This window comes from Camelina sativa, chromosome 10 (assembly GCF_030686135.1).
Source record: "Camelina sativa cultivar CO46 ecotype springtype chromosome 10, ASM3068613v1".
Taxonomy (NCBI): domain Eukaryota; kingdom Viridiplantae; phylum Streptophyta; class Magnoliopsida; order Brassicales; family Brassicaceae; genus Camelina; species Camelina sativa.
Genome location: NC_141889.1, coordinates 370,503 through 384,923, shown reverse-complemented (window position 1 = coordinate 384,923; position 14,421 = coordinate 370,503). Strand labels below are relative to the sequence as shown.

Below are 14,421 nucleotides of genomic sequence, written 5' to 3'. Positions count from 1 at the left end.
CGGTGAGGAACCGGACCGGAGGATTATAGATTTAGCCATCCATCACCCACCCACCCATGTGATCGCTGCTCCTTTCTCCTGATAACCGCTTTACACGTAGACGCTAATTGGGGCTACTACTGTATTTTCACACTGTTGACGACAACGAGTTAGCAAGGGTAATTATGTATATTCGAATATTTGTACCACTAGGTGTATTTAAAATCGTTTACAATAATCAGCAACTAGGACATATATTGGTATATAGACTTCAACATCTCCTTCAAGAAGTGATATCTGAAAACCAATCAGTTTTTATCTCTGAGAGAGCTATTAGCAATAATGTACTCATAACCCATGAATCATTACATTACCTACGAATTTCAGAAGCCAAAAAATGCTACATAGCAGTTAAGACTGATATTAATAAAGCCTATGACAGGCTGGAATAGGATTTTATTGAACAGGTTATGGCTAGTATGGGTTTTCATCGGAAATGGATATATGGATAACGCAATGCATTGTGACTGTATTATACTCTTACCTCATCAATGGAACTGCAAAAGGAATAGTCAAACCTGAACGTGGAATCCGCCAAGGTGGCCCTTTATCGCTATATATCTTCATTCTGTGCAGCGAAGTTCTGTCTGGTCTGTGCGCCAAGGCTCAATCCGATGGCTCACTTGAGGGTATCAAAGTGGCACAAAACTGCCCCCGGATAAACCACCTGCTCTTCGCGGATGACACCATGTTTTTCTGTAGATCATATAAACAAAGCTGCAAGACCCTTCTATCCATCCTGCAAAAATATGAAGAAGCATCAGGGCAAAAAATAAATTTCCAGAAATCTGCTATCACATTCTCAAAGAGGACAACAATAGAGACAAAGAATCGAGTTAAGAATGAACTCAGTATCCACCATGAAGGAGGACAGGATAAGTACCTTGGCCTACCGGAGCTGTTTGGGCATAAAAAGAAGGATGTGTTCACATCAATCATTGATAGAATTAAACAGCGAGTAATGAGCTGGTCAACAAAGTTCCTCTTCACTGCGGGAAAGCTAACCCTCCTCAAGTCGGTTCTAACAACGATGTCTTCCTATGTTATGACTTGCTTCAAACTGCCTGTCTCTCTATGCAAAAGAATACAATCAGCACTCACTAGATTTTGGTGGGATGGACCTGGAGATAAGAAAAAATGTCCTGGATCTCTTGGAATAAGATGACAAAAGCTCTGAAAAGGGAGGCTTAGGGTTTAGAGACATACAAATTTTCAATGACTCGCTTCTAGCCAAGGTTGGCTGGCGAATTCTGATAAAACCTTGTTGCCTGCTAGCACGAGTGCTCCTTGGAAAATACTGTCAAAATACCCACTTCCTGGATTTTGTGGTCCCAACTTCTGCATCACATGGGTGGAGGAGCATTTGTGTGGGAAGAGACCTCCTCAAACCTCATATTGGTAGACTCATTGGGAATGGGCTTTCAACTCTTCTCTGGAAGGATCTTTGGCTATCCCTCGAACAGCCGGAAATACCAATAGGTCCAGTTAATGAAAACTCACAACAACAAAAAGTTGCTGACATGCTCCACGGGGACTCTCAAGAATGGGATTTGGAAGAAATAACACGTACTCTTCCGGGATATGAAAACAAAATCCTCAACATGAAACCGAGCAAACTAGGCGGATTAGATAAATGGTCATGGCTACCATCGCGAACTGGACTCTACACGGTTAAATCTGGCTACTACGAAGCACTAAACAAGGAGGAAATCTGCATTGTTGAGCCTCAAGGTCAAAGTGATTATGATTGGAAAGTAAGCCTCTGGAAAATTAAATGCAACCCTAAGATAAAAGTCCTCCTATGGAAAGCACTTCAGGATGCCTTACCAGTGGGAGAGAACCTTAGAAAAAGACATATCTTCACGGATGCCAAATGTACACACTGCGGAGAGGATGAGACGATCCTGCATTTATTTTTCACATGTCGATTCGCCAGACAAATTTGGGAGCTAATCCCATGTGCATGTTCACTGGCGATTGATCGGTTCTCTAGCTTCCAAAAGGGCTTCGATGCCACAAAACTCCTAAAATGTCTACCCCCGGTGGGTACGGGTGAGGTAAGCTTTGTCCCTTGGATATTCTAGTTTATGTGGCATAATAGGAACAAGAAGATTTTCGAGGATAGGCACCTTCGCCCTATCGAGGCCATTACAGATGCCATTGGCAAGGCAAAGGAGTGGATCCAAAGCCAGAGTGCCATAAAACCAACCTTGAAGCCCCAACAGCCGCTGATACTGAACCCTCTGGGAAGAGAAGTCACCAGATGCAACACGGATGCAGCTTGGAACACCACAAAAAACGCAGGATTAGGATGGACCTTCGCAAACCATCTTGAAGAAGTTTTCGATCAAGGATCCAAGACTGTACCAAATATTGCATCACCAATCATCGCAGAAGGCTTGACGGTCCTAAACGCACTTCAATCGGCCAAACTATTGGGGATAACCCACCTTTCTCTTGCTTCCGACTCGATGAATCTGGTCCAAACAATTAACTCGGAGATCCAACCAAAGGAGCTCCACGGGATTCTCTTCGACATCCTGAATATCTCTAGTTTTTTCACTTCTATTTCTTTTCGTTTTACTCTCCGATCAAACAATGAGAAAGTTGATTCCTTGGCAAAGGAGGCTTTACACTCGGTTGTAATGGGCTTGGCCACTAATTATTTAATGAATCAAGTGTTTGAACAAAAAAAAGGACATATATTGGTATATTAATTATTATTTTGATTTAACGCTAAATTGAATTTTCATGTTTTTGATTTGACATCTAAGGCTAATTGATATACCAACAACAAACATCCTTTAAAAATTTTTAGAATTGAGTACGATACATAACGTTTAACTTGTATGATCCAAAAAACCCAACCAAATTGTTTCCTTTCATTTTCAAAGTAATTAACATTAAATCGAGTATTCATTCATTTGAGGATCGACATATGTAGTGCTTAAGCATTATCATGTGGAATCTTGTGTTTCCTTAAATAATAGTAGTAATAATTACTATTTCTAACAATAATTTTGAACAGAAACGTCAATTATTGGAAATCGTCTTAGCCTCTTGGGGGAACACGTAAATTTGGATAATGCTTCTGATTCAAACCAAAATATTCGACATGTTTTTTTTTTTTTAAAGATATAAAAAAAATCTATCAATTTCCCTTCTTCTTTTTTTCTACTGTAAGGTCCAGAGATCTGTACACATCTCACTCACATTTTATTGTATTTTATCAGCAGCACACACACATTTTTGTGTAGTATTTTTGTAAGTTATATACAACAGAAAAAAATGATTGAATGAATAACCAGAATGCGATAAATACATCTCGAAGCTAAAGTAGTCATAGCTTTCACTTTTTTTTTTTTTTTTTTAAGCTTGAGTGAGTTCACAGCTGGCTCACGTGCATGCTTTTCCTTTCTCACGTGCCATGTGGTGTGATCTTTAAATTCCTCTTGACATGTCGAGTAACAAAATACGTGGTGTAAGTAAATCAATAGCTTTAACATACCTGAAAATGGAAATTACTTTAGGCTATTAAAAAAAAAAATCAATCAAACATTAAATTTATTTTAAAAAATCTTAATCAATCTCTGATCTGTGTCGGTCCGTACCAATTTTTTCAATTTGTTTTTTTTTTTTGCAGAAAAGCGTGTGGCCAAAAAAGGTAGAGAATGACATTGTTTACCCAAAAAAGGAAAAGAGAGAATATCATTTAAAAATGGGTCATAATTGGGCCTATTTTGGCCCATTAAACAACGACCCTAAACAAACCGTAAGATGATGGTCTTAATTAGTGCTACCAGTCTTAATTGTGAAATAAACACATTTTAAAAGGGTTTTTATAATTAAAAAAAAAAAAACCAAAACCCAAAACCCATTGTTGTTTTGGTGGTGGCAATGGAGAGAGTGACAGCAACATCGTCTTCTTCATCGACTCACCTTATCCACAATATTCTCCGACATCCCAAACCACCGTCTTCGGTCTGTCTCTTCCTTCGACCCTTTTGCTTCTCCGCTTCAATCTCTCAGTCCAGCAAGCCTCGCCTTCAACCATTCTCCTCAAAGTCTCTTCCTTCTCCTTCTACCTCACTCGAAGAAGAAGAGCTGGATAGTGGAGTGGTCTCCTCCGTGAGAGGAATTGAAGATTCGGAATCGGAGATGGTGGGTTTAGAAGATAAGGAAGAGAAAACAGAGAAGATGAAGAAGAAGGCTCGGGGGTCGAGTTTGAAGTTGTCGATAAAGGAGAAGAAGGAATTGGCTTCTTACGCCCATAGTTTGGGTGATAAATTGAAATGTCAACTCGTAGGCAAATCTGGTGTTACTGACTCAGTGGTTTTCTCCTTCCTCGAGACTCTCGAGAAGAACGAGCTCTTAAAGGTACCAACTTTATAATGTTCTATTCTCTGTGATAACGTTTTGCGTTTTCAATCTTTAGGCCTAATGAGGAATTGTAACCTTTTGGTAATTGTGTTCATCTTTGGTGTATGAAATTATTAGATGAAAGTGGAATGATTCTTCTACCTGATTAGGGATTTTAGAGTATTTGGAATCTTGATTTGTTTATGTTGTTTGATTGATCTATGAAAAGGGAGTACTTACTTGAGCGAGTCTCTTGTTAATTCTTATACGGCTAACAGGTGAAAATACGCAAGACATCACCCGATGAGCTAGAGGATGCGGTTCAGCATTTGGAGGAAGCGACTGGTTCGGTAGCAGTAGGGCAAATCGGGCGGACTGTGATATTGTATCGGCCTAGTCCCACCAAAATGAAAGCAGAGGAGAAGAAGAAGGAAGTTGAGAGAATGTCAATTAGTAGAAGGCAGAAATACACAAACACTAGACCCACTAAACCCTTTGTAAGTATCCCCGATTAAAACCGCTTATTACTCTACTATATAGTTTTGAATATTATGATCACTCAATCTTTTGGTTCTTGCAGAGAAGAGAGTATTCAGAGAGACCTGATGGACGTGGACGCAGAGGCGGAAGTAGAGTTTCAACGGCTTGAACTTTTTTACCTGGTTTGTTTGTTATCATCTCAACACTAGTAATGTATTTTCATTTTCTTCAAGAATACAACAATTACACTGATCTGTAGTAAGCCAAATCATCCCTTGTTGGGAAGCTTTAACCATGTTGTGAACAAGAAATGCCGATCAGTGTGTCGTCGAAGGAACAAGACAATTTTGAGTAAACATTTTGTTACGTTGAAACAAACGTGATGACAATTATGATATTTCCCTAATTGATTGAACTAACCACTCTTAAATATTATCTGTCTATTATACTTTAAACTTACATAGCTCTGACCCAAAAAAAATGTTGACAAAAAGCGTAGAATCTAGATGGATTCTAGAGCCTCAGAGCTCGGATGTTAATTACCTTTTTTTTGTTGCTTGATATATCATAATTAGCCATTTATTGGCATACTCTTAGATATAGTTAGCAACAACTCAGGCACAAATCATACTGAGACTTAAATGGATTTGATCTTCTCCGCCGTATATGGACTTAGCTCATCCGAATTAAGTATTCCTCCAGGTGAAAGAAGCCGCTGTAGATACAGACCAAACCGACCCTGCAATGTTAAAGCATATTTTGGTTAAAAGGCAGATTTCGACGAAGAGAAAATCTCTGATAACATTATGTATACAAATCTTTACCCATTGAAATCCGACGAGAACGAACCAGCAGCCGAGTAAACCATAGCCACTTCGTGTCACGAACTGTGTCCATTATCAACAACAATAGTAATAAAAAGTCATTTTAGTGTTGCTCAAATTTATAATCTTCACTAGGGTTTATGATAAGGCTCATTAAAGTACCATTAGTGTGAGACAGCCAAGAACGAAACTTGAACTCATCACAGAACTGACGAATTTGAGATCACGTCCCGCCTGGTAAACAATAAACAACGTTTAGTTTAAGTATACTATCTTGTTTCAAGATTAGACAAGTCTAAAGATTTATTCAGTTGCTTGCTTCTCAATAAACCATGAATTCGAATAAGAGCTTGTAATTTTTACCAGCAATGTACCCTCGAGGGATACAGTCATAGGCAATGCAGACAACGCCATGAAGAAAGGTATAAGCAATCTATGCATCTGGCAACAGACCAAGGATCATATTAGACCATGATAGAATCAAAAAGATATGAAACATATGTTGATTTGAAACACAAAAACAGACCTCGGTTATGATGACTTTATCATGTGTGTAGACCCCAGGAAACAGACCTGGAACCGCTGTTCCGATACCTCCCAAGATTAATCCAAGCGTGGCTCCAATAATCAGTAGGGACTTAAGCAATGTTCTAGCCTTGGGAAGGTTACGGTTCACACCATATAACATCTCTGGCATAAATGACTGAGCCGTTTGAGAGAGTGGCTCACCCCAAACATTGCACATTCTGTACGTCTGAGCCATCACCTAATAAAAAAACAGATGTATAAATACTCAACATCCGACATAGAGACGTAAAGATCTCTACTTTGTAAAGTACATACCTGATGAGCTGCTAAAACGTGAGTTCCCATGGAAGTAGCACAGTAGATAATGAAGGAGTAGAAAGCAATCTTGGAGAAAATGGAGATAAAAACAGGTGCAGCAAGTGCAGAGATCTTCCACAGTTCTTGCGGTGAAGGGATCGCAAAGGAGTAAGCATTGTAGCCTTCTTTGTTCAGAGAATCCATCATCATAAAAGCGGAAACAATCTATAACCATAACACACAAAAACATTAATTCATCTGTAATGAAATGTCTTATGCATCATCTTTATTTGCATTGTAAAAGTTTTGGGCTTCTTTATATTACCTGAGAAGCAGTTGTTGCCCAAGCAGCTCCCGCGATACCTTGTCCAAGAAACAAGCATAGAATTGTATCTCCAAGACCGTTAATGATCGTTGCTGCAGCTAATGCCTTAAGAGGTCCCCATGAGTTCTTCATTCCAAGACTGAGACAGATTGTCACATCAAACATTCAAACGTATCAAGCTAATTGAATAAGAAGGAAAGTGTTAAGAAACCTTGCGCTTTGAGCAACCAATCCAACAAGGATAAATGGCCACGCTAAGCCTCGAATCTGTGAGACAGAGAGATTGCAGTTAAAGAGAGAGAGATCATTCATTAGAATAATTTGAAACAGAGAATAATGATCAGAAGAAGAAGAACCTGAATGTATGTGTTAGCTGCAGGTACAATCTCAATGTTCTTCCCTCTTGTAAAAGCTGCAAAAAGCCATGACAAAAGTCTAAATACATTTCATACATAAAAAGGGAAGCATATTTTGTTAGAAAAAGAAGTTTTACCAGTAACAGCCCAAGGTCCGAATAATTTAGTGATCAAAAGCATCATTAGTCCACAAACCAATCCAATAAAGAGCATGACAGAGATTTGATGTTGTGCTTCTTTCTTGTCCTGCAAGAAAGAAATAACATGTGAGATGTTTCCTTCCACATAAGAAACAAAAGAAGAAGAAGACAAAGTTGGAAGAGTGAAAAAGTAAAGAACCTGTTTGGCAAGAGAAGTAGCGACCATATTGGATGTAGCCACGGAGAGGAACATGAAGACGTAACTCATGTGGTCGCATAGTACTGTTCCCGGTCCTATTTAATTAAACCGGTAATTTTCTCAGAGATCGTATAAAAAATACACTTTTAATTACCGTAGTTCTCACCAAAATTAAATAATGAAATTATTTTTATCACTGAATTATGTTATTGGTCTTGACTCTTGAATATTCAAATTTGTATAAATCAAATGCATAATAATTAAATAAACGGTCTTTAACGTTTTTAAGAGTTATTACCCAAGAAAATACAAAATGTTGAAGATGGTAAACCGACACATATGACAAAACTAATGATTTAGCTGGAAAAAAAAAGATGAATGATAGATGGGACACACTTACCTAATTTCTTAATCTGTTTTGAAAACTATTATTGGTCCACATGGTTTCAGAAAACAAGTGTAATAGATGCATTCTAAAGAGAGATTTAAGAAAGGTCCACATGGGTTCCCAAAATCTGTGTAATAGATTTCTAAACAGAGCAAACAACAGTCTAGGACTCCACATGTTGCAGCTTTATTACTATTCGGGGACCAGGCCGGTTCCTATTAAACCGGAAAATATAACAAACAAAGACTAAAAAGGAAAGCGTACCAAGAGCAGCGAGTTCGATGGAGCTTCCTTGGCCGATGACGACGGTGTCGATGAGACTCATCAAGGGTCCGCAAATCCACATCCCCATAGCCGGACCTGTGAACTTCACGATCTCTTTCATCTGTTCCCATATGCTCTCTTTCACCAGATCCCCTCTCTGCTTCTCCTCCTTCTCCTCTTCTTCTTCGATTTCCCGATCAATTCCGACGCAGTTCCTCGTAACTCGCTCTAATATGATCCTACGTCGAGTCGGAGTTGCGGTGATCGCACGGAGTTTTCTCCGAGTTAGCACCGGTTCAGGGATCAGCGTTTGGGAGTTAACCGGAATTGTTCTTGGTTTGGTAAAGAGAGGAGAGAAAAGAGTCAATCTTTGGGATTTGATTAGCATTTTTGGTTGATCTGGTTCAGAGACAAATCGGGGAATCTGATCACACCGCTGTCAATTTTTTTTTTTTTTTTTTGCTTTCTTCTTTTGTTTTGGTTTTTGGCGCCTCGAGATTTGTATACGGAAAACAGAACCCAACCCAAACTATCTACTATATACTAGTCTGTTTACCACGTGCTGCTCTCCCTATATTACTCTTCTGCGAAATTACAATTTATAAAAATACCCATCGAAAGAAATTATCAAAAGAAAAAAAAAACCATAGTCTGTAATCATGTTTACACTCAAATTAACAATACAAGTCTTCTCATAGTCTTTGATTTGGTCAATTAAAAGACATTGTATAGTTGTATTGTTATATAGTTAAGAGACTTTGAAAAGACTTGTATTGTTGATTTTTAAGTGTGACTATTGTAATTAAAGACTACGCTGTGTTGTTTATTTATTTATTTTTGGTTTCAGTCAATGGTGTTGTTTTCTGATTTATTCATTTAAAAGAAAGAAAGGTAAAATATGATTCTATCAGATTAGTAAACAAGTTTCTCTCGAGCTTGACTTCAATGTGATGGCTAAAAATATAATTTTACACATGTGATATATGATGATGTCGTACTCATTTTAGTTTGAATCTCTCATATGTGAAAGACTATAATTTTCACAAAGAGATTTGACTTCATTTAATTTTTCTGTTTGCAGTGGGATCACAAAGAAAAGTATGTGACATTTCCGATTTTCCACGCGACTTCTTGTCAGTTTCTAGGTAATGTTCATGGCTATAGACTACAAAAATGGAAATTATATTAAAAAAAAACGATTTCTTGGTAATTTCGTCGTGAGTTCTGTTCCATTTCTTTGTAATTTTGTTCATTAAAATCGATTTTCTTATTTTGGTGTACATATTAATGAAAAAAAAAAAGCGTTAGTTGAATACTTTTAGGGGAGGTATTGGTTTAGGATTTAGAAAGAATTTTAATGACTTTAAAAATTAGGTAAAATATGTTGTTATTCAATCAAGACTTTTAAAAACTTTTTAAAAATTTGGTGTTATTGGTTGTGGATTTGTAAAAAGTTATCTAAAATCTTGATAAATCTAGTGTTATTGGATTAAGATTTTTATAAAGTTATTAAAAGTTTTATGTTATTCAAGTAAAACAAAAGAATCTTGAATTGTTAATGAATTCAAATTTTATGTTATTGGTTTAGGATTTTATATCATTTCCTTCATAACAAAAGTCATAAAAACTCTTTCATCAAATAGAAAGATTTTACAAAATTAGAAAAAACAAATCATCAAGATTTTAAAAAACTTTCTAAACAATCTCTTAGAATCCTTCATTTTTAACTTTCAATTTTCTATGATTCTAACAATCAGCAAGAACATAGAGTCATTAAAATTCTTTCTAAATCCTAAACCAATACCTCCCCAGTTTCAATCAAATGGTTGGTATAGCCACTAAATTTTGAGTATTTTTTTTTCTTTCTAAAATCTAATTTTTATCCTCTTGTTTTTGCAAATATTAGATTTTGATTTTTTTTATCATGTTAATATAAAATAATTTTATCTATTATTGTATTATTTATTATACATTACTTTAATCCCATACGAATATCGGAGCTAAGGTTTCTTTTGATTCAATGATCTGATTTTGTGTAAGTAAAGAGAGGAAGAAAAATAAATCTACCTAGGTAACCCACCAAGTTTGTTTAAGGAGGTAATTGAAACTAGTGTTCCAAGAATCACCGAAACCCACCAAAAGAAGCCATTACAAGACCTCGATGACCTTAGTTGCAAGGACACGATCCCTTCTTTCGATGTAGTCGTAAGGAAACCAACCCGCTTTGCCTTTACATTCTCCTTCTGCCCACCCGCTACTCGCTACCTGGATCATCATATAAAGACTTGCGAATGAGAGAGCAAGTCCTCAAAGATCAAAGATTTAATATTATATTCTTTGGTTTTGAAACCTAACCTCTCTGATAACAACATAGTCTCCAACTGATATGCTGAGCTCAAAAACTGAATCAGCTTGATACGGAAACATGACCTGTGCGGTAGAGGATAGATATGCAAACCAAAACCAAGAGATTAATGAAGCTCTTGCGAATCTGATATGATGACCTTTTTCAAGTACACTAACCTCTCCTAAGAAGTATCCCATGGCGTCTGATGTTCCATTATGCATTTGAGAAGTATCGACTTCATTACTGGCTTCTTGATACGAAGGTGGAGGCGAAGATGTGATGTTCTCTACTTGTGGAGTTTGAGGTGCTTCGATTCTTTGTTGCTCAAATCTCATCTACACATTCATTTATTATCACTTGAAGATTAACAATGTAGAAAGATGTGACCAATGGAGATATACATACCTCTCCTTCGAGCCGTTCAATAATCTCAAGGATCCTTTGATGGTAGCTACGCTCTGCTTCAACCTTTTCATAGAAACATATAATGGTTAAATGATTTTGAAGCCAAAAAAAACTTCCTAGTCTTACCAAAACAGTTGTCCACGTAAGTACCAAAGTTAATAGCCGCTGAAGAGTTTGGTTTTGCTGTTGATCCTCCACTCCAGCCATGGCAGAAGCTGCTTCCTTCCCCAATATTGTCATATTTGAATTAAGGTCTTCTAGTTTGGCTTCAGCAGATTCCAGCTTCATTACTAGTTCGGGATTACCAGGATTCTCTCTAACTTTAGCTTGCCGTCTCGATACTTCGATAGTCTGCGTAGGTTCAAGAACAATTATGCGAGGAAAGAAACACAATTTGGTGTCAGAAGTTTAAACAAAAAAAAAAAAAAAAAAAAGCAGAGCTGCTGAGAGTACCTGAGCTTCAGCTTCTTGTCGCATCCGATCATACCGTTGTGCTAGATGTCGAGCATCTTCCAATGGAGCTCCCATTACCATTGCCCTTAGTGGCTCAGCGACCTAATAACTTTCATCATGTAAAAACTTAGCTATGTTGCAAATAAAAAAACAGCAATAGATATTGCCAAATTAAAGGGTTATAAAACCTGTGTGCCAAGAGTCTTCAAGAGATTTGCGCGCTCTTTCTCCATTAAGGCTCGAGCATTTGCGAAGCTGAGTGAAGCTCTTGTTAGTGTATTACCACTAGTACATGTATTATCCGAACCATATTTCCTACTATCCTCACACAACTTAGTACCTAACAACCGCAAACAAAACAAATCAGAAGAACGATTATATGAATCTTATAACAGAAACTAGAGACAAAAATAAAAGAAAATAACCTATTTCGACTTGTTTGGATCCTGTAACGATATATCCTTGTACACCACGGACAATATCTCGTTGAAAATGCTGAGAAGAAGAAGAAGTAAAAGTTGAAGGTTTCTTTCTTAGTTCTCACAATGAAAAAGAAGAGTAACTGAGAAAGAGAATGGGATAGTAGAAGCTGGAAAAAACCTTAGCAGAGCGTGTTGAGATGTAAAGCTTCTCCAGATTCTGATGCCGATGTAACACTTCCTCATCGGTTATTAGAGTGTCTGAACCTCCATAACCACCACCACCTCCACCAAATTGTCTCAGAACAGCCTCCAGCAAGATTTACAATAAAACAGAGAAGAAACATCAACATACTTTGAAAAGCTCAAAGTAAGAACTTATGGCATCAATTTCCAGAGATCAAAACAATAGCACCAAAGATAAAAAAAAAAAAAGTTGTCCCAATTGAAACCAACTACTTATCAAATCAATTTCAGAGAGAGAGACCAAAGATTGAAACTTTCAAACTTTATACTAATCGAATTTAAGTAAGAGCATCATATAATATATACCCAGATCAAAAACAGGATCAAATTCGAGTAAAACCGCTGATAAAATCGCCCATCAATCTTAAAAAATTAACAATCTTGAGAGATATGTAATGATTTAGGGTTTTTAAGAAAAACGGGGTTAACCAAACCTGTTGCTGTCTGGCCACTTGTTCTCTGAGCTTAGAAGCTTGCTTCCTGATTGTCTCCATTCCTAAAGAAAATGTCTCTCTTCGTCTTCTAATCTCTCTTTCTCTCTCTCTCTCTCTGATTCGAACTCAGGTAGGAGAGAGAGGACAAAAGTGTTTGAAAATCAAAATCTACCGTTTGGGTACTTGTCAGATCAGGTAGATTTTGAATTTACTTTTTTTTTTTTTTTTTTTAATTATTAGTAAATCATCTTATTAGTTTATTTGCTTACCATCAGATCAGGTAGATTAAGAATCATCTTATTAGTTTATTTGCTTACCGACGAATGTCTTTTTATTCCTCTAACTAGTTTTTTAGTATATGAAGTTTAAATATGACGCAGACGTAAACACTAAACACTATTGTATTTAAACTGTAATTTGCCAAGTCCTAAGTATCACATCACATCTGCTTTGAAAGAAGAGATGCTTTTTTTTTTCTTCCGAAATTACTCTTCTGCGAAATCACATTAATAACATAAATTGAGAAATCTTTTCCGAAAGCATTTTTTTATGGTAAGAAAAGGGAGGCTAGCCTCCCTAAATATCAAATTACTCATCAACTTACCAATTACAATTTTAGTTACGAAACTCATCAGTAACTCCATCTTATACATTAGTCAAGCTAAGTGATAAGTAACTTGACAATTATTGAACGACTTAATAATTAGTATACTTTTTTAAAATAATAATAGTAATATCTTGAAGAAACTTCATCAGACGCCTAATATGCTTCTTCTCTTCAATGAAGGGCGGTTTCTCATCCATGAATACCTTGAAAAAAATGTCGTGCTTAGATAGAGTATAAAAGCCGGTCGGCGGTCTTTTTTCGTTTTCTGTGTTTTGGAAAATGATAAACGTATATGCAAGTAACAGGAATCAATAAACCTAGTTAGTAATTCATATAGTCGCGACATGTGTTCTGTATATTGATAATATTTTAACATGTGTGAAAAAACTTTTTTTTTAATAATTATTAGAAAAATTAAAAAAATTTAAAAATAAAAGGATTACAATTAATATTTTTAAAATGTATATAAAATCAAAAGTAATCTGTTATATCACTAATTCTAATAGGAAAGTTATCTATTAAATTACTAATTTCAATAGGAAAATATAAGCAAATAATAAAGAAAATATTTGCAATTGGATTATAATTACTATTTATTATAATCATATAATAAAACGAAATTTATACAGAAAGGTGATTAAAGTAATGTGTTTAAATTAGTGATGCTGAAAAAGTGTTAAAATTAGTGATTTACATAAATAAGAAAAATAAGATAATCAATGAGAAGTTAATGTAATTTTCTTAAGTTTTTCAATCGGTGAATGATTTGAAAGCGTATTCAATATTATGTTATTATATAAACTTTATTTTCAAAGTTAGTAACTCATGTGATCGCGAAACATGTCAATTTTAACAATTAAAGATTTTGTCATGTGTTATTCAATTTTAACAATCACTTCCCGGAATGTCACCCATATTAAAATTACTTCAGCTCAAACATACTTAACTCTGGAGTTTTGTCAAGACCTTTGACCGAAAAAATAAGTTCACTTTAATAGCATAGATTAAAAGAAAGCAGGATCTTCATCGATAAAGTCACAAGACATTAAGAAAAAGTAAGCGACTGAAAGACCAGGTAAAAGCTTGAAGGTAAAGGATTTCTGTAGTGTTACTTAGGAACCCGAGGAATTGATGAAATCTAATAACTAAACCAATGAGTGTTTAAAGAAAGACATGATTAAAAAAGGATTGTTCCCTGTCATAAAGAAAGACGATGAACGAGTATCTCTCTTTATATAATGCTGTTAAAAAGCTACTAGGTCATGAAGAAGTTGCTTTTTTAATCACAATTACTTACTAAATAACATAATC

At 36.0% G+C, this 14,421-nt stretch overlaps 4 protein-coding genes across 5 annotated transcripts; 2 read left to right on the top strand and 2 right to left on the bottom strand.

Annotated features, from left to right (window-relative positions):
* Positions 1–1,386: 1,386 nt before the first annotated feature.
* LOC147935693 (uncharacterized) lies at positions 1,387–3,115 on the top strand. Its single transcript, XM_087470225.1, has 4 exons — positions 1,387–1,437; positions 1,479–2,023; positions 2,141–2,681; positions 3,068–3,115. The coding sequence occupies exons 1-4, from the start codon at positions 1,387–1,389 to the stop codon at positions 3,113–3,115; spliced, it is 1,185 nt and encodes a 394-aa protein (XP_087326351.1).
* Positions 3,116–3,818: 703 nt separating this feature from the next.
* LOC104716182 (uncharacterized) lies at positions 3,819–5,267 on the top strand. The gene is made up of 3 exons (XM_010433557.3): positions 3,819–4,416; positions 4,677–4,895; positions 4,979–5,267. Exons 1-3 carry the CDS (start codon positions 3,937–3,939, stop codon positions 5,045–5,047), a joined length of 768 nt encoding a protein of 255 aa, XP_010431859.1. The 5' UTR covers positions 3,819–3,936; the 3' UTR covers positions 5,048–5,267.
* On the bottom strand, positions 5,224–8,993 carry LOC104716181 (protein DETOXIFICATION 47, chloroplastic). The gene is made up of 12 exons (XM_087468038.1): positions 8,200–8,993; positions 7,548–7,642; positions 7,346–7,454; positions 7,209–7,264; positions 7,064–7,119; positions 6,853–6,991; positions 6,546–6,752; positions 6,229–6,468; positions 6,066–6,143; positions 5,865–5,936; positions 5,703–5,765; positions 5,224–5,617 (listed from the first exon to the last, which is right to left on the bottom strand). Exons 1-12 carry the CDS (start codon positions 8,585–8,587, stop codon positions 5,516–5,518), a joined length of 1,605 nt encoding a protein of 534 aa, XP_087324164.1. The 5' UTR covers positions 8,588–8,993; the 3' UTR covers positions 5,224–5,515.
* A 1,198-nt stretch (positions 8,994–10,191) lies between these two features.
* LOC104719914 (SH3 domain-containing protein 2-like) lies at positions 10,192–12,805 on the bottom strand. 2 transcript variants are annotated; one of them, XM_087468036.1, is made up of 10 exons: positions 12,504–12,805; positions 12,005–12,133; positions 11,830–11,899; positions 11,593–11,744; positions 11,405–11,506; positions 11,102–11,302; positions 10,952–11,014; positions 10,723–10,881; positions 10,555–10,629; positions 10,192–10,464 (listed from the first exon to the last, which is right to left on the bottom strand). In XM_087468036.1, the coding sequence occupies exons 1-10, from the start codon at positions 12,561–12,563 to the stop codon at positions 10,348–10,350; spliced, it is 1,128 nt and encodes a 375-aa protein (XP_087324162.1). In that variant the 5' UTR covers positions 12,564–12,805; the 3' UTR covers positions 10,192–10,347. The 2 variants fall into 2 exon arrangements, with proteins under 2 accessions (XP_087324162.1, XP_087324163.1); XM_087468037.1 differs by lacking the exons at positions 11,830–11,899; positions 12,005–12,133; positions 12,504–12,805 and having other exon boundaries at positions 11,405–11,513; positions 11,593–11,731.
* Between the last annotated feature and the right edge of the window lie 1,616 nt (positions 12,806–14,421).